The following is a 26,948-nucleotide window of genomic DNA, read 5'->3' as shown; positions in this document are numbered from 1 at the left end:
GAAACAGGAACCATTTGGGGGTTTTAATTAGAGTTTCCAACAATCAAAAATTTTTGATATTTGATATTAGTATGTAATGATCGCAAAGCAACGCTTTCCAAATAAATGGACAAGATTTTGACATCTTTCTTAGGAAAAAGAGCTCCAGATACCCTATATTACATTTCAATGGCTTTTATTTCTTGTTTGTTTGCAACACTTCAAAATATTGATCCAAGACCTCATGAACTATATATATATATATATATATATTGGGATGCCCAAAAAGTAATTGCGGATTTTTCATATAGTCGGCGTTGACAAGTTTTTTCACAGCTTGTGAATCTGTAATTGCATTCTTTCTTCTGTCAGTTATCAGCTGTTACTATTAGCTTGCTTTAGAAAAAAAGTGTAAAAAAAGTATATTTGATTAAAGTTCATTCTAAGTTTTATTAAAAATGCATTTAATTTCTTTTAAAAAATCCGCAATTACTTTTTGGGCAACCCAATATATATATTCTTGATCGTCTTGACATTTTAAGTCCATCTAGCCATGTCCGTCCGTCTGTCCATCTGTCTCTCTGTCTGTGGAAAGCACGCTAACTTTCCAAGGAGGAAAGCTAGGCGATTGAAATTTTGCACAAAAACTTCCTATTAATGAGGTCGGTTGGGATTGTAAATGGGCCATATCGGTCCATATGTAGATATAGCTCCCATATAAACCGATCTAAAGACTTTACTTCTTGGGCCTCTAGAGGGCCCAATTCTTATCAGATTTTGCTGACGTTTTGTACAATGACTTTTCCAATGAACTCAGGCCATAAACCTGATATAGCTCCCACATAAACCGACCTCCCGATTTGACTTCATGAGCCTCCTACTAAACCCGGCCAAAACCTACCAAATGTACTACAATCCTGAAATTCGTTATATGTTTTAATACCCACTACCAAAGAGTTGACCATTTTGGCATTCCATTTGCCACATCGCAAATAACGTTTTAAATATCACAAAGTACTAGATCGTCGTTATTCATAGAGAATACAGACATTTTCGACAGTCTGTTTGCTGAAATCCCTCCATATATATCTTGACATAGAATCCTCGACATCCATGATTTTATTCTGCGCTCTTAAGGAGAGAGTTATCCATGTCGATTTTTTATACCCTCCACCATGGGATGGGGGTGTACTAATTTCGTCCTTCTGTTTGCAACTACTCGAAATATTCGTCTGAGACCCCATAAAGTATATATATTCTTGATCGTCGCGACAATTTATGTCGATCTAGCCTAGTCCGTCCGTCTGTCTGTCGAAAGCACGTTAACTTCCGAAGGAGTAAAGCTAGCCGCTTGAAATTTTGCACAAATACTTCTTATTAGTGTAGGTCGGTTGGTATTGTAAATGGGCCATATCGGTCCATGTTTTGATATAGCTGCCATATAAACCGATCTTGGGTCTTGACTTCTTGAGTCTCTAGAGTGCGCGATTATCATCCGATTAGAATGAAATTTTGCATGACGTGTTTTGCTATGACATCCAACAACTGTGCAAAGTATGGTTCAAATCGGTTCATAATCTGATATAGCTGCCATATAAACCGATCTTGGGTCTTGACTTCTTGAGCCCTTAGAGCGCGCAATTCGTATCCGATTGCAATGAAATTTTGCGCGACGTGTTTAGTTATGATATCCAACCACTATGCAAAGTATGGTTCAAATCGGTTCATAACCTGATATAGCTGCCATATAAACCGATCTTGGGTCTTGACTTCTTGAGCCCTTAGAGCGCGCAATTCTTATCCGATTGGAATGAAATTTTGCACGACGTGTTTTGTTGTGATATCCAACAACTGTGGCAAGTATGGTTAAAATCGGTCCATGGCCTGATATAGCTGCCATATAAACCGGTCTGGTATCTTGACTTCTTGAGCGTCTAGAGGTCGCAATTATTATCCGATTTGCCTGAAATTTTGTACGATGGATCCTCTCATGACCATAAACATACGTTTTTATTATGGTTTGAATTGGTATATAGCCCGATACAGCAAAAATGCAAATTTCAAATTTTGCCCATGAACATTCCACTAAGGAACAGGGGCAAACTTCTCACATATCAATGAGTGCAGTCCGATTCAAGCTCAATGATAAGCGGCCTCCTTTTTTAGCCGAGTCCGAACGGCGTGCCGCAGTGCGACACCTCTTTGGAGAGAAGTTTTACATGGCATAGTACCTCACAAATGTTGCCAGCATTAGGAGGGGAAAACCACCGCTCAAATTTTTTGTTTTTTCTAATGGTCTCGCCAGGATTCGAACCCAGGCGTTCAGCGTAATAGGCGGACATGCTAACCTCTGCGCTACGGTGGCCTCCGATACAGCTCCCATATAAATCGATCTCTCTATTTTACTTCTTGAGCCCCCAAAGGGCGCAATTCTTATTCGAATTGGCTAACATCTTACACAGGTCTCCAACATATAATTTAACTGTGGTCCAAACCGAACCATATCTTGATATCGCTCTAATAGCAGAGCAAATCTTTTCTTTTATCCTTTTTTGCCTAAGAAGAGATGCCGGGAAAAGAACTCGACAAATGCGATCCATTGTGGAGGGTATATAAGATTCGACCAGGCCGAACTTAACACTCTTTTACTTGTTGTTTAGTTAGTTAGCTCTACTCCAACATGAAAAATCGATTAGAATACACACAAATGCAATATGATGGACAAATGTATACGTTTTCAAAGGATAACATAATTGTCAATCTTCCCCATAAAAACTAATTTAATGTGTATATTGTACACCATTGTGCAGGTAACCTTTCTGGTGCTATTATTTTGACCGGCACTGTAAATATTGGAGTTATATGTGGTCTTTGTGGAAAAGAGGCTCAGATAGGCTAACCTAACCTATATGTTGCAAGTCATAACGCCATATTGCTTGCAACATTTTGACTACATATAAACGGTGCCCTCCATAGGATTCATCAGTTTATGCATCGATTCAAACCATGCGTAGCAAACATGTTCGAGATCTTGACAGAAAATCACAAACAAAAGTCATGGAAAATAGGTTAAGAGTGTCGCCCGCCAGGTGCCATATGCAAGCAATTTGGATATTGGTCGATTTTTAACCATACTAAGCACAGATGTTGAAGGTCATAAGCAAAAAGCACATACAAAAATTCAGCCAAATTAGAAAAAAAAAATCCTTACGATAGTGGGCTCACACTCAGCCTCAAGAACGGCTTCAAGATAAGCCTAAACTTCCCCCATAATGTCTAGGAAACCTGGATTTCTATAAACTGTAAACTCACTTGTCTTATTGTTTGAAATTCATTGGTATTTGACTTTCATTTCCAATTGGTACCTGTGTGTCGAGAGGTAAACATTGTATTGTTATTTCTAAAACAAATTTACCTACCAGACAAACACCAATACCCATCATATCTTTAATTACAATTTTCTTGTATTTCTATCTCATATTTGCTAATTGTGTTGATAACTTCTATAAAAGGCAGTAGTATTGCGAAGATACAAACAATGAGAGAAAGGTAAACAACGAACGCAAAACATCTTTGCTTTATAGGGTAAACACACGCTTGAACTGTGGGGGTAAAAATTGAAAAAAAAAAAACATTTTTGAAAAAAAAGTAAAAAAGCTCTAAGTTCGGCCCGGTCGGATTACCCACCACCTCAGGTATATATATTAACCACATTTTGTCAAAATCTGATGCAAATGCATACCTTATGCCCCATAGCAACTATTGGTTTGGCCAAAAAGTAATTGCGGATTTTTTAAAAGAAAGTAAATGTATTTTTAATAAAACTTAGAATGAACTTTAATCAAATATACTTTTTTTACACTTTTTTTCTAAAGCAAGCTAAAAGTAACAGCTGATAACAGACAGAAGAAAGAATGCAATTACGGAGTCACAAGCTGTGAAAAAATTTGTCAATGCCGACTATATGAAAAATCCGCAATTACTTTTTGGGCAACCAAATATAACGAAATATGTTCCGATCTGGTCATTGTTCAATTGTGTATACCAAGACATTGGTGTTTTAAGAAGCTATATCTAAAAATAAACCGATCTGAACCATATACGACACAAATGTCGAAAAGCCTAACAAAATCGGAATGTAAATACTCCTTTTATCGGGCCAGGACTTTAAATCGAAATATCAAGATATCTATATGGCAGCTATATCCAAATTTGGAGCGATTTGGGCAAAGTTGCATACGAATGTCGAAGGGCCTAACACAACTTACTGACCCAAATTTCGACGAAATCGGACAATAAATGCGCCTTTTATGGACCCGAAACCTAAAATCGAGAAATCGTACTGTTTGGCACCTATATCCAAATCTAGACCGATCTGTACCATATTGCAGAACAACGTCGAGGGACTTAACATAACTCACTGTCCCAAATTTCGGCGACATCGGACAACAAATGCGCCTTTTATGGACCCAAAACCTTAAATCGAGAGATCGGTCTATATGGCAGCTATATCCAAATCTGAACCGATTTGAGCCATATTGCAGTACTATGTCGAGGGGCTTAACTTAACTCACTGTGCCAAATTTCGGCAAAATCGGATAATAAATGTGGCTTTTATGGGCCTAAGACCCTAAATCGGCAAATCGGTCTATATGGGGGCTTTATCAAGATATAGTCCCATATAGCCCATCTTCAAACTTAACCAGCTTATGGACAAAACAAAGAATCTGTGCAAAGTTTCAGCTTTCAATATCTCTATTCTTAAAGTAGCGTGATTTCAACAGACAGACGGACGGACATGTCTAGATCGTCTTAGATTTTTACGCTGATCAAGAATATACATACTTTATAGGGTCGGAAATGGATATTTCGATGTGTTGCAATCGGAATGACAAAATGAATATACCCCCATCCTTCGGTGGTGGGTATAAAAATAAAAAAATGTCTAAAAGACTAAATTTCGGAATAATTTCCAACAAGAAAGTGCTGTGAAAAATTTTTACTGAAATTTAATTTTGAGAAAAATTTCTATAAAAACATATTTTTTTTATATCCTCCACCATAAGATGGGGGGTATACTAATTTCGTCATTGTGATTGTAACTACTCGAAATATTCGTCTGAGACCCTATAAAGTATATATATTCTTGATCGTCGTGAAATTTTATGTCGATCTAGCCATGTCCGTCCGTCTGTCCGTCCGTCCGTCCGTCTGTCCGTCCGTCCGTCCGTCTGTCTGTCGAAAGCACGCTAACTTCCGAAGGAGTAAAGCTAGCCGCTTGAAATTTTGCACAAATACTTCTTATTAGTGTAGGTCGGTTGGTATTGTAAATGGGCCATATCGGTCCATGTTTTGATATAGCTGCCATATAAACCGATCTTGGGTCTTGACTTCTTGAGCCTCTAGAGTGCGCAATTTTTATCCGATTGGGATGAAATTTTACACGACGTGTTTTGTTACGATATCCAACAACTGTGCCAAGTATGGTTCAAATCGGTTTATAACCTGATATAGCTGCCATATAAACCGATCTTGGGTCTTGACTTCTTGAGCCTCTAGAGTGCGCAATTCTTATCCGATTGGAATGAAATCTTGCACGACGTGTTTCGTTATTATATCCAACAATTGTGCCAAGTATGGTTTAAATCGGTTTATAACCTGATATAGCTGCCATATAAACCGATCTGGGGTCTTGACTTCTTGAGCCTCTAAAGTGCGCAATTCCTATCCGAGTGGAATGAAATTTTGCACGATGTGTTTTGTTATGATATCCAACAACTGTGCCAAGTATGGTTCACATCGGTCCATAGCCTGATATAGCTGCAATATAAACCGTTCTTGGGTCTTGACTTCTTGAGCCTCTAGAATGCGCAATTCTTATCCGATTGGAATGAAATTTTGCACTACGTGTTTTGTTATGATATCCAATAACTGTGCCAAATATGGTTTAATGTAGTGGGATTCCAATGTAGACGGAGCGGGGGTGAGTGATCGAGAGAGATGACGTCACAATCGGAATTCCCTCGATGGCTGATGATGAGTGGACTGTAATTTAGGCGGTTTACTAAGCTTATTATTCCTCACGCACAGAGGAATAATAAGTTAGAAAAAAGAGGAGATAAACCCAAAAGAGACAAGTGGAAATAAAAAGATGGTAAGTGTTTCGGTTGCGAGATTACAAAGGTAAGGGTTTTATTAGGAGAGGAGAAAAGAGTGTGGATGCTCACCTTGCTGCGGTTGTGGAAGAAGTGAAGTTTTAAAAATTACAGAAAGGGCAAGTGAGCTGCAGTACTAAAAGGCTTATAACTAACAATTCACAATAGTCTTACAATCTAGTACGGATGGCAAAAAAGGATCTCTTATACGCTAGACAATTCATATCAATTCACAATACAATTCAATAATTCATACAACTTATTCTACGATATGTTCTTAATTTTTAAGGGACAAATGCAAATTTGTCCATGGCGCCGGCCTTGCGGTTACGCAAAATTTGATGAGGAAGCGCAAAGTACGGTCGCCAAGGACTTTATAGCCTCTGACAGTATCAAGTAATTCGGTTGAGGGGCTGCTGAGCGTCTTTTTTTGGCTTTCTGTGGCTTTGGCTTCTGTTGAGGTCTTGGCTTTTGCTGAGGTCTTGGCTTTGGTGGCAGGCGGCCTCTTTGACTCTGAGACCTGTAGCGTTTTTTGGGTTGTCGCTGTTGTTGACCAGCTGAGGCTGTGTGTTGACGTTGGCCAAGGCGTGATTTAGCTGGTTGTTTGCGTTGGGCCGGAGTTGATGTTGATTGTTGTCGTCGAGGCCGTGCTAAAGTTGGTGGTTTCTTTTGGGGTTGTTGTCTTGATGAGGTCGATTTGGTGGTGATGGTAGAGCTGCTGGAGTTGAAGGTGAGTTTTCGTGGGTGCAGCATGGTGTGATGCCGAAACCCACATTTTCGACAAGTCTCTGCCGACTGGCAGTCATCAAGTGTGTGGCTTTTCGCCAGACAATTTCGGCAGTAGTTGTGCTGTCGAACTACTACCCTCCTGTCCTCCACCGTCATCTGGATGAAAATTGGGCAGTATCTGAGGGCATGGCGTTTTTTGCACAACATGCACTTGTAGAGGTTTTGGGCACTCATTTTGACCTGAAAGTAGACAGATGTTTATTGACTGTTGAGGTAAGCAAGAAATGAGAAAACAAATGAGAGTGAGATAGAGTATATAAACGGGTATGAAAAGTAAAGGAAATGGAAATGAGGGGAGAAGCAGACACACTTATGCGGTAATAATTTCCCCTATTGGGTTTGATCAAGTATGGGTAAGTGACATAGTTTAACGATTGGTCGAGTAATGACCCCGGATGCGATCTTCACATCCGCAATTCTGGTGTTCCTATCGGAACCGCTGTAGGTCTTAGACACTCTTCCCAGTCGCCAGTCACTAGGCGGTAGTAGATCGTCCATTACGACTACAAGATCACCGACCTTCACATTGGGAGAAGTGGTCTTCCATTTATAACGCTTCTGCAGCGTCCTCAGATACTCCTCTTTCCATCGTATAGCAAACTGGTGATGGATGGCCTTCAACTTCACCCACCTATTTACCACGGAGATATCCCCAGCCAAAGGCTCGGGAAATGACATTATCGGAGCGCCTTTTAAAAAATGTCCGGGAGTCAGCGCCGTGAGATCATTCGGATCCTCAGAGACGGCAGAGATGGGGCGAGAGTTCAGAACTCCTTCAATACGAGCAAGTAATGTGGCAAATTGCTCGAACGTGAATAAATGAGCGCCAGCCACTCTCCTGAAATGGTGCTTAAAACATTTCACGGCCGATTCCCAAAGCCCACCCATATGTGGAGCATGAGGGGGTATAAACTGCCACTCAAAGCCCTGTGTAGAGTACCTCTCAGCAATGTCGCTTGCTGCAACCTGAATGAAACTCCTAAACTCTCGTAGCATCTTTCGACTGGCACCCACGAAATTCCTGCCATTATCAGATACTACCTTTCGAGGTAGGCCTCGCCTCCCAACGAATCGAGAAAAGGCGGCTTCAAATGCCGCCGTGGAGAGCTCGGAGCATGGCTCTAAATGCACAGCCTTTGTAGAGAAGCACACGAAAATGCTTACATAACCCTTTAAGAGAGGGGCTCTGCGAAGAGCTGAACTTTTGAGATCAAAGGGCCCTGCGAAATCTATGCCCGTCACGTGAAATGGTGGTGTTATTGTACATCTGTCAAGAGGGAGCGGAGCCATAATCTGGGAGCAAGGCTTCTTCTTGAAGATGATGCACGTTTTGCACTTGTGAATAATGCCCTTCACCCTTGGTCTGAGACGTGAGATGTGAAATTCTGTCTGAATCATACGACACATTAGGATGCATTCACCGTGGGCGAGAAATTCGTGCAAATGGAGCAAATAAAGGTGGCAAAGCCGAGAGTTCCCTGGAAGTATGATAGGAAATCTCTCGTTGTAGGGTAAAGAACAAGCCGCGAGTCGACCATTAACGCGTAGGACCTTGTCCCGATCCAGGAAGGGGTTCAGACATTGTAGTGAGCTTTTGTTGGAGAGTTCTTCAGAACTACTAACCTGCTTGTATTCGTCTGGGTACCACTTCATCTGGGCCAACATTATCAGACGAAATTTCGTGTTTCTTACCTCATCTTGGGTAAGAATTGGAGAGGAGTTACTAGTGGTCCCTCTAGATTCAGCAAGGCAGTTATAGTAGAATCTGAATATATAGGAGACTACCCTAAGTGCTCGGGGGTATGACGAGAATCTGAGCAGGATGTCTGAGTCTTCCACTGTCTCGTGCATAACCTGGATATTCATGCGCTTTCCCATTCCAGGGGATACCAAAGGGTTCCTGTTTGGCCATTCTGACGGTGGGTTCGTCAGCCAATTTGGGCCATGAAACCACAATGAGTTGCATGTGAGGTCTTGCGGCCTACAACCTCTTGTGCCGAGGTCGGCCGGATTGTCGTGAGTAGGGACATGTCTCCATGTCCCCCCTGGAAGAAGGTCATGAATCTTGGACGTCCGATTTGCCACGTATGTTTCCCATGTCCATGGTGGTTTTGTTAACCATCCAAGGACAATGGATGAGTCCGTCCAAAGAGTTATGCCACTAATGTCCAGATCGAAAGTGGATAGCACAATGTTGACAAGTTTTGCCAAGAGAAAGGCTCCATTGAGCTCCAAACGTGGTAGGCATACAGGCTTCAGTGGAGCCACTCTACTCTTCGCAACGAGTAAATTCGAGAACACAACGGATTTTGAGGTCCGACACCTAATGTAGACGCATGCACAGATCGCCGCCTGAGACGCGTCGGCGAACCCGTGAATCTCTACTGTATCAGTCGGATAGTACTGTAGCCATCTGGGTATGGAGATTGATCCGACGTGATTCAAGTCGGATACCAGAGAATTCCACTTCATTAGAGTTTCTGAGCCGAGTTCGTCGTCCCAATCCAAACCTTCTAGCCAAAGTTGCTGCATCAGTATCTTCGCCCTGATTACAATGGGAGCCACCCATCCTGCAGGATCGAATAACTGAGCAACGGCAGACAGTACCTTGCGTTTGCTCATGGGCTGATCTGTTGGAAGAGCGCCGAGGGTGTAACTGAAAGAATCAGTAAGCGCATTCCATTTGATACCCAAGGTTTTCGTTGTGCTCGCTTCATCGAAACGCAAGAAGTCAGAGTCATAGAGACTTTCTTTGGGAAGCCGGGCAAGTAATTGTGGGTCGTTTGCAGTCAGTTTCACAAGAGGAAACCCTGCTTGCCCCAGAACTGATATCAAGTCCTCTTGCTTGCGGATAGTGTCCTCTATAGTGAAGCCACCAGACAGAATGTCGTCGACATAAGTCTCCTTCCTCAGTGTCTTTGCGACATTCGGAAACTCATCCTCGGAATCAGAGGCGAGTTGCAATAGAGTGCGAATTGCTAAAAACGGTGCGCAGTTCAGACCAAAGGTAACCGTTTTTAGTTCAAAATCCTTCACCGGTCCGTTAGGATCCGGTCTGAAAAGTATGCGTTGATATGCTCTGTCGATCGGATGTAGCCATATTTGCCTATACATCTTCTGAATGTCGCCACAGAACACATATCGGTATCGGCGCCAATTGAGGATCACAGACGTTAAATCGGTTTGCAGTGTAGGTCCTGTGCGGAGCACATCATTCAGCGAATAACCAGATTTGCTCCTACGAGATGCGTTGAACACAATTCTCACCTTCGTGGACTTGTGTTCTGGACGGACGACTGCGTGGTGTGGGAGATAAAATGAATTGTATCGTCCATCGCAGTTGATTTCCTGAGACGAGGTCTCCTGAGCGTGATCAAGAGAAATGTACTCGTTTAAAACCGAATTGTACTCGGTTTTTAGCTCGGGATCATTCGAGAGCTTTGTCTCCATCCGATTATACTGAGCCAGAGCCAGAAAGCGAGATGAGCCAAGAGAGAGGGAGTCGGAGAATTCTGCTTTGAAAGGCAGTCTCACGACGTATTTACCGTCCGGCGACCTGGAGGTAGTTTTAGAGTAAAACTCTTCGCAAAACTGATCATCTTCACAAAGAGGAGGAGCTATGGGTACCTCTTCTTGCTCCCAGAATTTTCTCAGAAGTTCGCTGATTTCTATATCCTCGGATTCCACCACGTTCGTGGAAAATGATAAAATTCTCTCAGTTTGCATTGGACCGCTCAATACCCAGCCAAAAACTGTATTGTATGCTGAGGTATCGCCACATATATTCCTCCTGATTCCTTCCATATTAATGAATCGTTCAGAATCATTGCCTAAAATTAGGTCAATTTGAGCGGATTTATTGAAGTTTGGATCTGCCAGATCTAACTCCTCCAACTCGGACGGATTTGAGATTTCGAATGAGACGGAAGGAAGCCATTTTGTCATTTTAGGCAATACTATTGCCGAGACTGTGAAGCGAACATCGTATTTCTCCGCCACAATGACAAGTTGGCATTCCTTATTTGACGTTTGAGTCTGTTCGCCAATACCAAAAATCTCAAAATGCGCTTTAGAAGTGGGAATTTGTAAGCGCTTCTGAATTCGCTGTGTTATAAAGGTTCGTTGAGAACCGGGATCAATAAGAGCTCTTAACGTAAACAACTCCCCTTGATGTTCAACCCGAACCAGAGCTGTTCGTAACAAAATCATTTCGTTGTTGGACGAGAAATTGGCCTGAACGTGAGAGGGGCGCTTTGCGCCTGAAGTTGAGGGAGCCTCATTATGACCCGTGTTTCTCGAATTCATGCCAGACGATTTCATTTGACCCTTGTCATCCTCGCGACTAGAATGGGTTGCCTGATCTTCAGTTTCCACTTCTGGATTACTTCTTAGATGAAGCAGAGTGTGGTGTGGCTTATGACAAATTATACAGGTGTTCACACTTTTGCAATTTGTTTTGAGATGAGATGAGGAGAGGCAATTTATGCATAACTTGTGCTTGTATGCAAAATCTATGCGTTGTTGCGCAGTATATTTCCGAAACTGTCCACAACTTCTTATGGTGTGGTCGGAACTGCATAGGGGGCAAGAAGAGCTTAGCTTTTCTTGCGAGTGATAAGTTTGAACCTTACCACTGCTTTGAGACGGGAGCGAACTTCTGGTCTTTGTGGCTTTTATGCTCGAGAGCCGTTCCACGATTTCGTACCTGTTGATGAGGAATTCATCGAGCTGTTTCCAGGTAGGAAGATCGCGGTGAGATTTGAGGGATTGCTCCCACAGAGCCAGCGTTTCATCTGGCAACTTGGTCGAAACCAAGTATAAGAGTATGGGATCCCAGCTTTCTACATTGACGTCAAGAGTCTCGAGAGTGCACAGGCAATCATTCACGGTGGATTGAATTTTGTGAATTGCTTCACTATTCTCCACAGATGCCATAGGAATGTTGAAGAGAACCTTTAATTGATTGTCTACTAAGACCCGCTTGTTCTCATAACGAGCCTTTAGAGCACTCCAAGCGAGTTCGAAGTTTTCATCGCACAGAGTGAATCTCTTGACTATGGCGCCAGCTGCACCTCTAGTCTTGTTCCGCAGATGATATAACTTCTGAGCTCTCGTCAATTTTGGATGGTTAACGTAAACGGCCGTGAACATGTCACGGAATGACGGCCATTCCTCGTAACCCCCTTTAAATACCTCTGTATCACAGGGAGGCACTTTGATGTAACTGGCAGCCACCTCTTGAGAGGAGTGATCAACCGAAGGCTGGGGAATATAAGCCGGAATAAGGCTGTGCCTAGCGTTCTGGCGAGCATTTCCTCCTGATATTCTCAGAATATCCAGGATTTGGGACCTTGCCATGTAATAGGCTTCGGAGCTGGCATTGAAATTAACTCTAGCGTTGTCCCTGTAGTCCTTGGTATTGACACTTCTTGGAGCTAGCATGAGACCTTCATAGGTAGCCTGAAGTCGTTGCCACCGATTCTCTAGGTCCTCTAACTTTACTTCCAATACCGAATCAGTTTGATCCTGAATGTCACTCTGTTCAAATTGAGTGCAAAAGTTGATCAAATGGTCGCAATCAAAGAGAAACTTGTCTTGATTCGACGAAGTCTTAATTGCGGAAGTGGGATTCGATAAAGGATTAGATCCCGAAGGCAGAGAAGCCATGTCCGTGGTGGCTTCCTCTAAGTTCATTCTGTACTGATTCCGTACAATAGAGTGAACAATGAGAAATAGAGCAAATAAGCGAAGAGTGAAGAGATTTCAACTCCTGTCTGGGAAAATAGTGCAGAAGAATTACTTCGAGTAGAGATTTCAACTCCTGTCCAAGAAAGTAGCGCAGAAGAATTATTTGGTGTACTGTCGTGAGAAATCTATTTGCCTCTGGAAACACAGGGAGATAGAAACAATTTTGATTTGCGATTGGGTTGAGTGCAAGCGTAAAGCTTCGTTGAATAACCAAAATTGTTCAGCTAGTAAGAGAGGTGATAAGATTCCGAATAATTAAAGTAGCGGGTTCTGCATAATATGCCAAATATAATTTTAAAAACTCAGAATCTTTGCGGGCGTCTAAAGAGCAGTCTTAGATTTAAAGGCGAGAATACCAAAGGCAAGATTTCAAAGCTAATCCAAATAATTCATAACATTAGACGTGAGGGACTGAAATTCCCGTGATGAGCATAGTAGGAGGGATAAGTGGTGTCCGAAAATTTTAATTGAATTGCACCAAACTTATAAACTGCAGTTCAATAGACAGAGAACCGTCAATTTGAATTGCATTACAATCAAAAAGGAAAAGGTTCTGTTGTAGAGGAGTGTGGCAAAAGAGAACTTGTCGCCTTTTCTCACAACTATACACTGCCGCGTACTAATTGCGATCAATTATTCAATAATTGACAAATGTTCAGATGATATCTGTTGAAATTTATCTAGAGTGGCTTATCAGATGATATGTGTAAGTGAATTTCTCAAAAATCTAAAAACACATACTTCTCCAAAGCTTGATAAATTTCTTCAAATATCTCTGTTTAATTCATAGAAATTCTTTAACTTGTCAAACAAGTTCACAGAAAGGCTGAAAAAACAGGTAAAATGTGTATATGGTTCGAAATTTATGAGTTAGTAAATATGTGTGTATAATTCTGTTAGTGTATTGACGATTCCAAGACATTCAATTCAAATTGCATATGAATCAAAATGTCAAACTGCCGCTTTATTCATTGAGCTTTTTTCTCTAAGTGTATGCCTGCTGAGTGAGGGTATGTACTCATACGGTGCCGTACGCATGCACTGTTGCCAAATACTGCACACAGATTCTTGTTAACTCAGTGATTAATGATTTATATACGCAAATCAAAAATAAAAAAAAAATAATTATGATCGTGTATTAACTAATAACCAACTCTTCCAAAGATGCCAAACGTCAAGGAAATTCTTGTTTTCCTGTTCCAAATACCTTTTTTAATTGATTTAATTAAGCGGGGGAAATTGAGAAAAATAATTACGAATCCCGCAATTCAATACAAAACAAACAATCTGGTAACACTGTGTGCGTAGTTGGTTTTGTTCCTCTTCAAAAACAAATATTGCAATGGGAACAACTAGGGCAAAACAAACATGCGGATGATGACTATTAATGTAGGTGCGTGTGTGTATCAGGTGGCTAAACGAGAGGGCTCTGCTTGTTGTTCAGCGACAGAGTCAATACGTACGGAGTTGGCAGTACCGAGTAGGCAGCGCAGCGTAGGCAGAACAGAATGGGAGCGGGTAGGCAGATGCATAAACAACAACAGCCCTTTTTTTAGGCAACAGCCCTTTTGGTTTGTTTTTTTTTTTTTACTTGATCTTTTTCCTTATTCTTTCTCTTGTTGACAAATGCCTTGGTTGGTACTTTTCTACTTCTTCTGTTCTTTATTTATGTTTGTTGGATCATGAAAATTCGCATAATAATAATAATGAATAATGTAGAAAATTATGAGGGAGGCGTGCAATGAACCAAAATAGTGCCGTGATTTAAACTAGTATAAGGTATGAGTGCAATATTTTAATGCTTTTGACAACAAAAAAAAACAAATTACGCAAATGGTTGATGCAAAGACAAAAGGTATGTATAAGAGTGGGTAAACAACTGGTTTGTGCAATATTTTTAAAATAAGAGTTTTTATATCTGTGCAATATTTTAAAAATTTCAACCAAATCCAAGCGCAAATGATTAAATATTATATATTCCTATGGCATGTATGAAGTGAGCGTACACTAGAAGGGGGTGTGCAATAACTTACTCAGCGTTGTGATTTCAGAATTGTGCAATATTTTAAAAATTTCTATAGAACTTTACACTTTTTTTTAAATTTTTGTGTGTTTTTTAACTTTATATGGAAGGTTGGTTTTTAACTTTATGTGCTTTATCCCTTTTCTTTTGTTAATTTAGCTCGATTTCTCGCTTCAACAAATATTTTCAATTCTATTCTTTTTCCATTTCTTTTGCAAATTGTGAAAATTAATAGCACATTTTTTTTATTGGGTTTTGCACTTTTGCTATTTATTTAAAAATTCTCACATAAAATTTTTCTATTTTCTAATTCTTTTAAATTCTCACTGCACACTTCCACATTGTTCCGATTCAATTTAAATCAAACCCAAATTCTTCTTCTTCCAAGTGTTGGCCTGTCTGTCCGTCTATTTCTTTCCTTTGCTCCTCATTCGTTTGGTCTTCGCTTTTACCTTTTGAGTTGCAGTTCTCTTTTCCGTTCTCTCTCCTGCACAAATCCACAGAGATAGAAAGAGAGTCAACTTCAATCTCCCCTATTACACTGCACGAAACGTTCGTTGAACTTTGTGTTGTACATAAAGGGGACTATGTATTAAAAATTTCCTTATTACTTTTGCAGCAAATTATGTATCAGTCTTCAGCGATTTTGATCCGTTATATGGACTTTAAAATATATTTTGCCTGATTTTAACGGGATTTATGCAAACAAGGAGAAATTGAAGAAATAACATAAAATTTTACCGTAATTTTCAGAGCCTTGTAAAAAAGGTTATTTTAAACAATTTTGCCCTTACAATGCACTTTTTACCGTGTCCAACACACGAGGACCGACAAAGCAACACTTTTTGGCACTTTTCACGCACTTTCCTCTCACAATTAACGATTCAGTCTTTAAATACATATACACAAAGCTTTTACATACACACTTTTTTTTTCCTTTTTAAAGCGAAAATAGAGACGGGCAGACAATTCTCGGGAAATAACAAATTTTGATCTCTTTTTTTTTAAGGGATTTTACGCAGTATTTCCCATATATCCACACCGCATTTAAAAATGCGTTTGTTCATGCAATTTATAACTTCACCATGGGGTTTCCTTATGATTTTGCACTTTTTCGGTGTAGTTTTATCTCTTTTTTGTTTTTCTGTCACTTAGCCCTTTATAAGTGTGTATGTATGTAGCTTTTTTTTTTTTAACAACTGAAGTGGTTTCACTTACCGAAACGATGGCACACAACTATGTATGTATGTCAATGTAGATGGGATTTACCTCAATCGATGGTTGTCTCTGGTTGTCTCAGTGGACGGCTTCGATGGACCATGAACAAGAGTGGGATTCCAATGTAGACGGAGCGGGGGTGAGTGATCGAGAGAGATGACGTCACAATCGGAATTCCCTCGATGGCTGATGATGAGTGGACTGTAATTTAGGCGGTTTACTAAGCTTATTATTCCTCACGCACAGAGGAATAATAAGTTAGAAAAAAGAGGAGATAAACCCAAAAGAGACAAGTGGAAATAAAAAGATGGTAAGTGTTTCGGTTGCGAGATTACAAAGGTAAGGGTTTTATTAGGAGAGGAGAAAAGAGTGTGGATGCTCACCTTGCTGCGGTTGTGGAAGAAGTGAAGTTTTAAAAATTACAGAAAGGGCAAGTGAGCTGCAGTACTAAAAGGCTTATAACTAACAATTCACAATAGTCTTACAATCTAGTACGGATGGCAAAAAGGATCTCTTATACGCTAGACAATTCATATCAATTCACAATACAATTCAATAATTCATACAACTTATTCTACGATATGTTCTTAATTTTTAAGGGACAAATGCAAATTTGTCCACGGTCTATAACCTGATATAGCTGGCATATAAACCGATCTTGGGTCTTGACTTCTTGAGCCTCTAGAGTGCGCAATTCTTATCCGATTGGAATGAAATCTTGCACGACGTGTTTCGTTATTATATCCAACAATTGTGCCAAGTATGGTTTAAATCGGTTTATAACCTGATATAGCTGCCATATAAACCGATCTGGGGTCTTGACTTCTTGAGCCTCTAAAGTGCGCAATTCCTATCCGATTGGAATGAAATTTTGCACGATGTGTTTTGTTATGATATCCAACAACTGTGCCAAGTATGGTTCACATCGGTCCATAGCCTGATATAGCTGCAATATAAACCGATATTGGGTCTTGACTTCTTGAGCCTCTAGAGGGCGCAATTCTCATCCGACTAGACTGAAATTTTGCACATAGTTTTTTAGTATCACTTCTAACAACTGTGCTAAGTATGGTTCAATTCGGGCCATTACCTGGTATAGCTGTCATATAAACCGATCTTGGGTCTTGACTTCTTGAGGCTCTAGAGTGCGCAATTCTCATCCGATTAGAATGAAATTTTGCACCACGTGTTTTGTTATGATATCCAACAACTGTGCCAAGTATGGGTCAAATCGGTCCATAACCTGATGTAGCTGCTATATAAACCGATCTTGGGTCTTGACTTCTTGGGCCTCTAGAGAACGCAATTCTTATCCGATTTGCCTGAAATTTTGTACGACGGATCCTCCCATGACCATCAACATACGTGTTTATTATGGTCTGAATCGGTCTATAGCCCGATACAGCTCCCATATAAATCGATCTCTCTATTTTATGTTTGAGCCCCCAAAGGGCGCAATTCTTATTCGAATTGGCTGACATTTTACACAGGTCTCCAACATATAATTTAATTGTGGTCTAAACCGGATCATATCTTGGTATCGCTCTAATAGCAGATTTTTCTTTCTTTCTTTTCTTATATAATTTTTTGCCTAAGAAGAGATGCCGGGAAAAGAACTGACAAATGCGCTTCATGGTGGAGGGTATATAAGATTCGGCCCGGCCGAACTTAGCACGCTTTTACTTGTTTTTACATAATCTTCTACATAAAGTGTGATTTTTTAGATATTATCTTTTTGGCTACACTGGTTTAAACAGCTCACGCACGTTTCGTGTTTTGTTTCACTGTCAAACGTCTTCAGTTTGGTCTATAATTTAACCATGAATCGTCTTACAAACGAATAACGCTCGCAAATTATTGAAGTTTATTATAAACATGCGTGCTCTGATGAGAAAGTTAATCGCGCGCATCTTCTTCTTCAGCGACGAAGCTCATTTTTGGCTCAATGCGTTCGTAAATAATCCGAATTGGAGTGAAGACCTGCCAGAAGCATTGCAAGAGTTACCAATGCATCCAGAAAAAGTCCCAGTTTGGTGCGATTTATGGGCTGGTGGCATCATTGGACTGTGCTTCTTCAAAGATGATGCAAATGCATTACATGTGGTTTCAACAACACGGTGCCACATGCCATACAGCACGTGTAACAATGGGCTTAGTGAGAGGCAAGATCGGTGAACATTTTATTTCACGTGCGGGAAATGAAAGGTAATCAGGAGTAGAGTACGAATTTTAATAGGCTCCAAGTAACTGGGACCCCGCCCCAAATCCAAAACACCCTTAAATAGGTTTATTGGACGATATAGGGAATATGGAACTTGAATGCAAGGTATTCGGGAGCAGACTAGGAATACGGTCAGAAAGGAAGTATAGCCTATATAACTATTTTAGAATGGATGGAGGCGTAAATTTAGTTGTCACACCAGCAAAAATTAAAACTTCTAGAACACAGAACACCGCATGAAAAATTTCGGCCAAATCGGACAAAAATTGCGGCTTGTAAGGACGCAAGTAGTCAAATCGGGAGATCGGTTTATATGGGAGCTATATCAGGTCATAGACCGATGTGAAACGTACTTGGTACAGTTGTTGGTAGTCCTAACAGAATACTACATGCAAAATTTGAGCCAAAAATTGCGGCTCGTAAGGGCTCAAGAAATCAAATCGGGAGATCGGTATATATATGGGGCTATTTTTAAATCTGAACCGGTATAGCCCATTTACAAACCCCAACTACCTACATCAATAGATAGCCTAATTTTCAGAAACGCAAGATCTCGGAGATGAGCGCTCCGGTAGACGAGTTGGTAGCGTGCTTGCATCATCAGTGCAGGGGTTGTGAGTTCGTTTCCTGCCAGAAGTCTTGCTCTTCCGCTACTGTGGTATCACAATGGACTTAAAATTGTCTAAGTGAGTCTGTAAAGGACTGCAACTCTTACCTAAATTAACCTAAGATCTCGGAGATGGGCGGTGCGATTTAAATGACATTTTTTGTGCTCTCTTATAGTAAGTTAAAAACAAATATATTTATTGACCAATCACAGCAATATCGGACTCAAACGAAAGGTATTTAAGATTAGAAAACGTATCTGATATCCGATTGTCGGACCAAGTGTTTGGGGGACCACTCAGGAACACCCCTAAGTCGGACAAATTTACCGACCATGGCAATATGGGACTCAAAAGAAATGTACTTGCGAGTACCATTCGAATCTGATATCCAAATGTGGGACCAAGTTTCTGGGGGTACATCCCTTCCCCAAACCACCACCAAACAAGACTTATTTGCTGACTATAGCAATATGGGGCTCAAATAAAAGGTAATTGACTGTACAATACGAAGGGTCCCCAAAAACACCCCCCAAAGAGGGCAAATTTGCGACCATAGCAATATGGGGCTTAAATAAAAGCTCTTTGGGATTAAAGCACGAATCTAATATAAAAAGCGTCCATAGGGCCACACCACCCCCCATAACACCACCCAAATAGGACGTATTTGCTGACCATTGCAATATGGGGCTAAAATACGAGGTATTTTATAACTAGAACACGAATCTGATACATAATTTCATACCCTCCACCATAAGATGGGGGGTATACTAATTTCGTCATTCTGTTTGTAACTACACGAAATATTCGTCTGAGACCCCATAAAGTATATATATTATTGATCGTCGTGACATTTTATGTCGATCTAGCCATGTCCGCCCGTCTGTCCGTCCGTCCGTCCGTCTGTCTGTCGAAAGCACGCTAACTTCCGAAGGAGTAAAGCTAGCCGCTTGAAATTTAGCACAAATACTTCTTATTAGTGTAGGTCGGTTGGTATTGTAAATGGGCCATATCGGTCCATGTTTTGATATAGCTGCCATATAAACCGATCTTGGGTCTTGATTTCTTCAGCCTCTAGAGGGCGCAATTCTTATCTGATTAGAATGGAATTTCGCACGACGTGTTTTGTTATGATACCCAACAACTGTGCCAAGTATGGTTTAAATCGGTCCATAACCTGATATAGCTGTCATATAAACCGATCTTGGGTCTTGATTTCTTGAGCCTCTAGAGGGCGCAATTCTTATCTGATTAGAATGGAATTTCGCACGACGTGTTTTCTTATGATACCCAACAACTGTGCCAAGTATGGTTTAAATCGGTCCATAACCTGATATAGCTGCCATATAAACCGATCTTGGGTCTTGACTTCTTGAGCCTCTAGAGGGCACAATTCTTATCTGATTTGGCTTAAATTTTGCATGGCGTATTTTATTTTTACTTTCAACAACTGTGTCAAATAAGGTTCAAATCGGTTCATAGCCTAATATAGCTGCCATATAAACCGATCTGGGATCTTGACTTCTTGACCCCTAGAGGTCGCACTTATTATCCGATATGCCTGAAATTTTGTACGATGGATCCTTTCATGACCATCAACAAACGTGTGTATTATGGTCTGAATCGGTCTATAGCCCGATACAGCTCCCATATAAATCGTTCTCTCTATTTTACTTCGTGAGCCCCAATGAGCGCAATTCTTATACGAATTGGCTGAAATTTTACACAGGTCTCCAACATATAATTTAAAATCTTTTCTTATATCCTTTTTTTGCCGAAGAAGAGATGCCGGGAAAAGAACTCGACAAATGCGATCCATGGTGGAGGGTATATAAGATTCGGCCCGGCCGAACTTAGCACGCTTTTACTTGTTTCTTATATTTTTTTTTTTTGTCTAAGAAGAGATGCCGGGGAAAGAACTCGACAAATGCGATCCATGGTGGAGGGTATATAAGATTCGACCCGGTCGAACTTAGCACGCTTTTACTTGTTTTTATTGGCCTCCCCATCCCCCAAACCAGTCAAGTTTGACGACTATGGCAATATGGGGCTCAAATGAAAGGTATTTGGGAGTAGACCCCGAATCTGATATCAACATTCGAGACCAACCGTCTAGGAGACGTTTCAACCCACAACTCAACATGACTATTTGACTCTTAAAGAGAGTGGAGCTCGATATTGACAGTTTTTAAAGCCCTTACCCTGAGCCGGACATATCTGCTTACTTTTGCAATAAGGGGTTTGAATGAAAAGTATTTGAGATTAGAAAACGAATTTGCTAACCAATTTTGTCGCCAAGTGTTTGGACCCTTATCCCATAAACACCCCTTAAACCAATGGCAATATGGGGTTTAAATAAATTCTATTTCAGAGTAGAGCACCGGCTTAGTGTCTGGGGACCACCTCACCCCCGAAAACATCGCTAAATCGGACATACATGTATACCGAACAAGGCAATATGGAGCTCAAATGTAAGGTATTTGAGAGTAGAGCACGAAATTCATTCCCCCTTTCGCGACCACGTTTCTAGAGGTCCACACCACCTACAAGCGCACCAACCACCGTCCTGGGGGCCTTCCTAAATCTTCCTGAGAAAATCGGGCGCAAATAAGAATGGAGTACATTTAGCATCCAAACTTAAATGATCCTAAACCCTCAGAGCGAATTCTTAGACCATCAAAGACCATATGGGATATAGGCATTCCTATGGTTATACCATCAGTCAAACGACATACATATACCATTTTCGTAGCATGGAATTTCACTAAAAGCTCTTTTATTGTCGAAAATAAACATTCAAAGGAGCGGGCCCGGTTCAGCTTGTTTTTTATCAAAATAAAATTTATTGGAAATAACAAGTAAAAGCGTGCTAAGTTCGGCCGGGCCGAATCTTATATACCCTCCACCATCGATCGCATTTGTCGAATTCTTTTCCCGGCATCTCTTCTTAGGCAAAAAAAAGGATATAAGAAAAGATTTGCTCTGCGAGTAGAGCGATATTAAGATATGGTCCGGTTTGGACCACAATTAAATTATATTTATGTTGGAGACCTGTGTAAAATGTCAGCCAATTCGAATAAGTATTGCGCTCTTTGTGGGCTCAAGAAGTAAAATAGAGAGATCGATATATATGGGAGCTGTATCGGGCTATAGACCGATTCAGACCATAATAAACACGTATGTTAATGGTCATGAGAGAATCCGTCGTACAAAATTTCATTCCAATCGGATAAGAATTGCGCACTCTAGAGGCTCAAAAAATCAAGACCCCAGATCGGTTTATATGACAGCTATATCAGGTTATGAACTGATTTGAACCATATTTGGCACAGTTGTTGGATATCATAACAAAATACTACGTGCCAAAATTCATTCAAATTGGATAAGAATTGCGCCCTCTAGTAGCTCAAGAAGTCAAGACCCAAGATCGGTTTATATGGCAGCTATATCAGGCCAATGACCGATTTGAACCATACTTGGCAGAGTTGTTGGATATCATAACAAAACACGTCGTGCAAAATTTCATTCCAATCGGATAAGAATTGCGCCCTCTAGAGGCTCAAGAAGTCAAGACCCAAGATCGGTTTATATGGCAGCTACATCAGGTTATAAACCGATTTGAACCATATTTGGCACAATTGTTGGATATCATAACAAAACACGTCGTGCAAAATTTCATTTCAATCGGATAAGAATTGCGCACTCTAAAGGCTCAAGAAGTCAAGACCCAAGATCGGTTTATATGGCAGCTATATCAAAACATGGACCGATATGGCCCATTTACAATACCAACCGACCTACACTAATAAGAAGTATTTGTGCAAAATTTCAAGTGGCTAGCTTTACTCCATCGGAAGTTAGCGTGCTTTCGACAGACAGACGGACGGACGGACGGACATGGCTAGATCGACATAAAATTTCACGACGATCAAGAATATATATACTTTATGGGGTCTCAGACGAATATTTCGAGTAGTTACAATCAAAATGACGAAATTAGTATACCCCCCATCCTATGGTGGAGGGTATAAAAATATAGGCATTCCTATGGTTATACCATCAGTCAAACGACATACATATACCATTTTCGTAGCAGGGTATTTCACTAAAAGCTCTTTTATTGTCGAAAATAAACATTCAAAGGAGCGGGCCCGGTTCAGCTTGTTTTTTTATAAAAATAAAATTTTTTGGATATAAAAATGATATTATGTTTTTTTCAAGTTTTTCTATAGAAACCAAATTTTGACATAATTTTCTATAGAAATAAATTTTTGAAAAGTATTGACATTTTACAAAATTTAAAATATAAACAAAATTTTTTATAGAAGTAAAATTTTCTACAGAAATAAAGATTGACAAAATTTTCTGTATAGAAATAGGAAGTTTTTCATCCCCCATAGTGCAAAATAATTTGTACACCCCCCCCCCCTCCCCCCCCCCCCCCCCATCCTATGGTGGAGGTTATAAAAAACAATTGCCTGCGTTTCGCATAAAAACCTTCAGGGCACAAGCCGCCATGATGATTAGCAATCGACGCCAACGTTTGACGTTACCGCAACACGTCTCATTTGCGTCACACTGCGGCAGAAGAAACAGCAGCGATACAAAAATTTAGGTTGTGTTGACAGTGTCTTTACTGATGTTTCAGCTTTATGTGTGTGTGTGTGTGTGTTCTTTTTTTTATTTTTTTCCAAACCACTGCCATAAAGATTACCACATGTTAAGGAGAAATTAGTGAAATTGTAAAACAAATTAATGACAATTCAAAGAACACTGCGCTTACCAGGGAAATTACCACAATTATCAAGGCCCTACCTCTCTGAATGAAACACAACAAGTAAAAGGGTGCTAAGTTCGGCTGGGCCGAATCTGGTATACCCTCCACCATGGATCGCATTTGTCGAATTCGTTTTCCCGGTATCTCTTTTTAGGCAAACAAAGGACAAAAGAAAATAATTGCCATTAGAGTTACATCACGTTTTGTTCCGATTGGGACCATAATTGAATTAAATGTTGGAGACGAATAAGAATTGCACCCTTTAGGGGCTCAACAAGTAAATTGGGAGATTGGTTTATATGGTAGCTGAATCAGGCTATAGACCAATTCAGACCATATTTGACACGTATGTTGAAGGTCATGGGAGAAGTCGTTGTACATATTCTCAACCAAATTGGGTAATAATTGCGCCCTCTAGAGGTTCAAGAAGTCAAGATCCCAGATCGGTTTATATGGCAGCTATATCAGGTTATGGACCGATTGCAACCATATTAGGCACAGTTGTTGAAAGTCAGAACAAAACAAGTCATGCAAAATGTCAGCTTAATCGGATAAGAATTGCGCCCTTTTAGAGGCTCAAAAAGTCAAGTATATGGCAGCTATACTAGGTTACAGACCGATTTGGATCATACTTGACATAGTTGTTGAAAGTCATACACGAAACACGTCATCCAAAATTTCAGCCAAATCGGATGGGAATTTCGCCCTCTAGGGCCACAAAAAGCCAAGACCACAGATCGGTGTATATGGCAGCTATATCAAAACACACTACACTAATAAGAAGTATTTGTGCAAAATTTCAAGCGGCTAGCTTTACTCCTTCAAAAATAGGCGTGTTTTCGACAGACAGACGGACTTGGCTAGATCGTCCTAAAATGTTATGACGATCAAGAATATATATTCTTTATAGGTTCTTAGACAAGTATTTCGAGGAGTTACATACGGAATGACGAAACTAGTATACCCATCCTATGGTGGGGGGTATAAAAATTAGTTTGTCTTGAAGCATGTATGCCTGCATGCTTATCACAGTGTAAATTTTTTTGAGATAGACCCTGAACTTGGTGCCCGCGACATTGAGTGGTGTTAAGTGCTGCTCATTGTACCGGAAGACAGTGTATGCGATTATTTATATGATGATGATCATCAAGTTGACACTTTTACGTAAATGTTGTGGGATGCGATGCCTGCTGTTGTTGCCCTGTTGAGTGAGTGAATGGAAGTGTCCGTCAATCAGGTGACATGGTCACTCGCAGATGCATTTGTCGTCGTATATGGAAGACAGTTTGTTGTGATGACAAAATCAAAAAGAATATTGATGAACGCGTCTGAAGGTGATGATGGCATGCACACAGAAAAAAAAAATAGGTTACAATCATGAAATTTATTGATCCCATTCCTTTTTATACCCTCCACCATAAGATGGGGGGTATACTAATTTCGTCATTCTGATTGTAACTACTCGAAATATTCGTCTGAGACCCCATAAAGTATATATATTCTTGATCGTCGTGAAATTTTATGTCGATCTAGCCATGTCCGTCCGTCTGTCCGTCCGTCCGTCCGTCCGTCCATCCGTCTGTCTGTCGAAAGCACGCTAACTTCCGAAGGAGTAAAGCTAGCCGCTTGAAATTTTGCACAAATACTTCCTATTAGTGTAGGTCGGTTGGTATTGTAAATGGGCCATATCGGTCCATGTTTTGATATAGCTGCCATATAAACCGATCTTGGGTCTTGACTTCTTGAGCCTCTATAGTGCGCAATTCTTATCCGATTGGGATGAAATTTTGCACGACATGTTTTGTTATGATAGCCAACAACTGTGCCAAGTATGGTTCAAATCGGTATATAACCTGATATAGCTGCCATATAAACCGATCTGGGATCTTGACTTCTTGAGCCTCTAGAGAGCGCAATTCTTATCCGATTGGAATGAAATTTTGCACGACGTGTTTGGTTATGATATCCAACAACTGTGCCAAGTATGGTTGAAATTGGTCCATAACCTGATATAGCTGTCATATAAACCGATCTTGGGTCTTGACTTCTTCAGCCTCTAGAGGGCGCAATTCTCATCCAATTTGAATGAATCATGGCACGTAATATTTTGTTATGTTATCCAACAACTGTGCCAAATATGGTTCAAATCGGTTCATAACCTGATATAGCTGTCATATAAACAGATCTGGGGACTTGACTTCTTGAGCTTCTGGAGGGCGCAATTCCTATCCGATTTGGCTGAAATTTCGCAAGACGTTTTTTATTGTTACTTTCAACTACTATGTCAAATAAAGTACAAGTCGGTTCATAATTTGATATAGCTGCCATATAAACCGATCTGGGATCTTGACTTCTTGAGCCTCTAGAGGTCGCAATTATTATCCGATTTGCCTGAAATTTTGTACGACGGATTCTTTCATGACCATCAACATACGTGTTTATTATGGTCTGAATCGGTCCATAGCCCAATACAGCTCCCATATAAATCGATCTCTCTATTTTAGTTTTTGAGCTCACAAAGAGTGCAATTCTTATTCGAATTGGCTGACATTTTACACAGGTCTCCAGGTCTCGCTCTAATAGCAGAGCAAATCTTTTCTTATATCCTTTTTTTTTTGCCCAAAAAGAGATGCCGGGAAAAGAACTCGACAAATGCGATCCATGGTGGAGGGTATATAAGATTCGGCCCGGCCGAACTTAGCACGCTTTTACTTGTTCTAATTGAAACTGCTTCAATCACGAAAATGATGATACCAATCACCGTTTTTGAAAAAGTAATAAAAAAAAAATTTCAATTAAAAAATTTCACACATGATAAATATTTGAAAATATTCAATTAATTTTATAATTGATCCAATTACAAAATGATTGACACTTTTTGAAAATTCCTATTAATTTCTAGATTAGTTAAGCACCATTTAATTTTTTAATTGAAAAAAAAATCATTCAGAATTGATTCAAAATGGCAGAAATTTCAGTCTCGACTGTAATTGAGAAACTATTGAACCAATTTATTATACCCTCCACCATAGGATGGGGGGTATACTAATTTCGTTATTCCATTTGTAACACCTCGAAATATGCGTCTAAGACCCCATAGGGTATATATATCGTCATGAAATTTTAACTCGATCTAGACATTTCCGTCCGTCTGTCTGTCGAAAGCACGCAAACTTTCGAAGGAGTCAAGCTAGGCGCTTTTCTATGACTGGTGTTTTACTATTTGAAAAAGTCATTTAAAGAACTTAAAAATGCGATCCATGGTGGATGGTATGTAAAATTCAACCCGGTCAAACTTAGCACACTTTTACTTGGTTTTAATTGAAAACTATTTTATTTTCAAATAAATTTTAACTGAATAATTTTTGGGCGATTTTTTTTCTGTGTATGCTGTCGACAAAGGGGCACAGTGGAGCGAAGCTAAAAAAAATAT

The 26,948-nt window shown here is 40.2% G+C and overlaps 3 protein-coding genes across 6 annotated transcripts in view; all 3 read right to left on the bottom strand.

The window, feature by feature from the left end:
- Window positions 1–26,948, bottom strand: part of LOC106094656 (putative phosphatidate phosphatase) — a 162,958-nt gene that overhangs the window by 62,971 nt on the left and 73,039 nt on the right. The window lies entirely within an intron of this gene.
- LOC131994087 (activating signal cointegrator 1 complex subunit 2 homolog) lies at window positions 6,141–16,402 on the bottom strand. 4 transcript variants are annotated; one of them, XM_059360341.1, is made up of 3 exons: window positions 16,296–16,402; window positions 15,913–16,113; window positions 6,141–7,103 (listed from the first exon to the last, which is right to left on the bottom strand). In XM_059360341.1, the coding sequence occupies exon 3, from the start codon at window positions 7,095–7,097 to the stop codon at window positions 6,462–6,464; it is 636 nt and encodes a 211-aa protein (XP_059216324.1). In that variant the 5' UTR covers window positions 7,098–7,103; window positions 15,913–16,113; window positions 16,296–16,402; the 3' UTR covers window positions 6,141–6,461. The 4 variants fall into 4 exon arrangements, with proteins under 4 accessions (XP_059216324.1, XP_059216325.1, XP_059216327.1 ...); XM_059360342.1 differs by lacking the exon at window positions 16,296–16,402 and having other exon boundaries at window positions 15,913–16,158; XM_059360344.1 differs by lacking the exons at window positions 15,913–16,113; window positions 16,296–16,402 and adding an exon at window positions 14,818–15,036.
- On the bottom strand, window positions 7,254–12,617 carry LOC131995835 (uncharacterized). Its single transcript, XM_059365004.1, has 2 exons — window positions 9,295–12,617; window positions 7,254–8,190 (listed from the first exon to the last, which is right to left on the bottom strand). The coding sequence occupies exons 1-2, from the start codon at window positions 12,615–12,617 to the stop codon at window positions 7,254–7,256; spliced, it is 4,260 nt and encodes a 1,419-aa protein (XP_059220987.1).

Source organism: Stomoxys calcitrans, chromosome 1 (assembly GCF_963082655.1).
Source record: "Stomoxys calcitrans chromosome 1, idStoCalc2.1, whole genome shotgun sequence".
NCBI lineage: Eukaryota > Metazoa > Arthropoda > Insecta > Diptera > Muscidae > Stomoxys > Stomoxys calcitrans.
The sequence above is the reverse complement of the archived record's forward strand: the minus strand, read 5'-3'. Positions and strand labels throughout refer to the sequence as shown.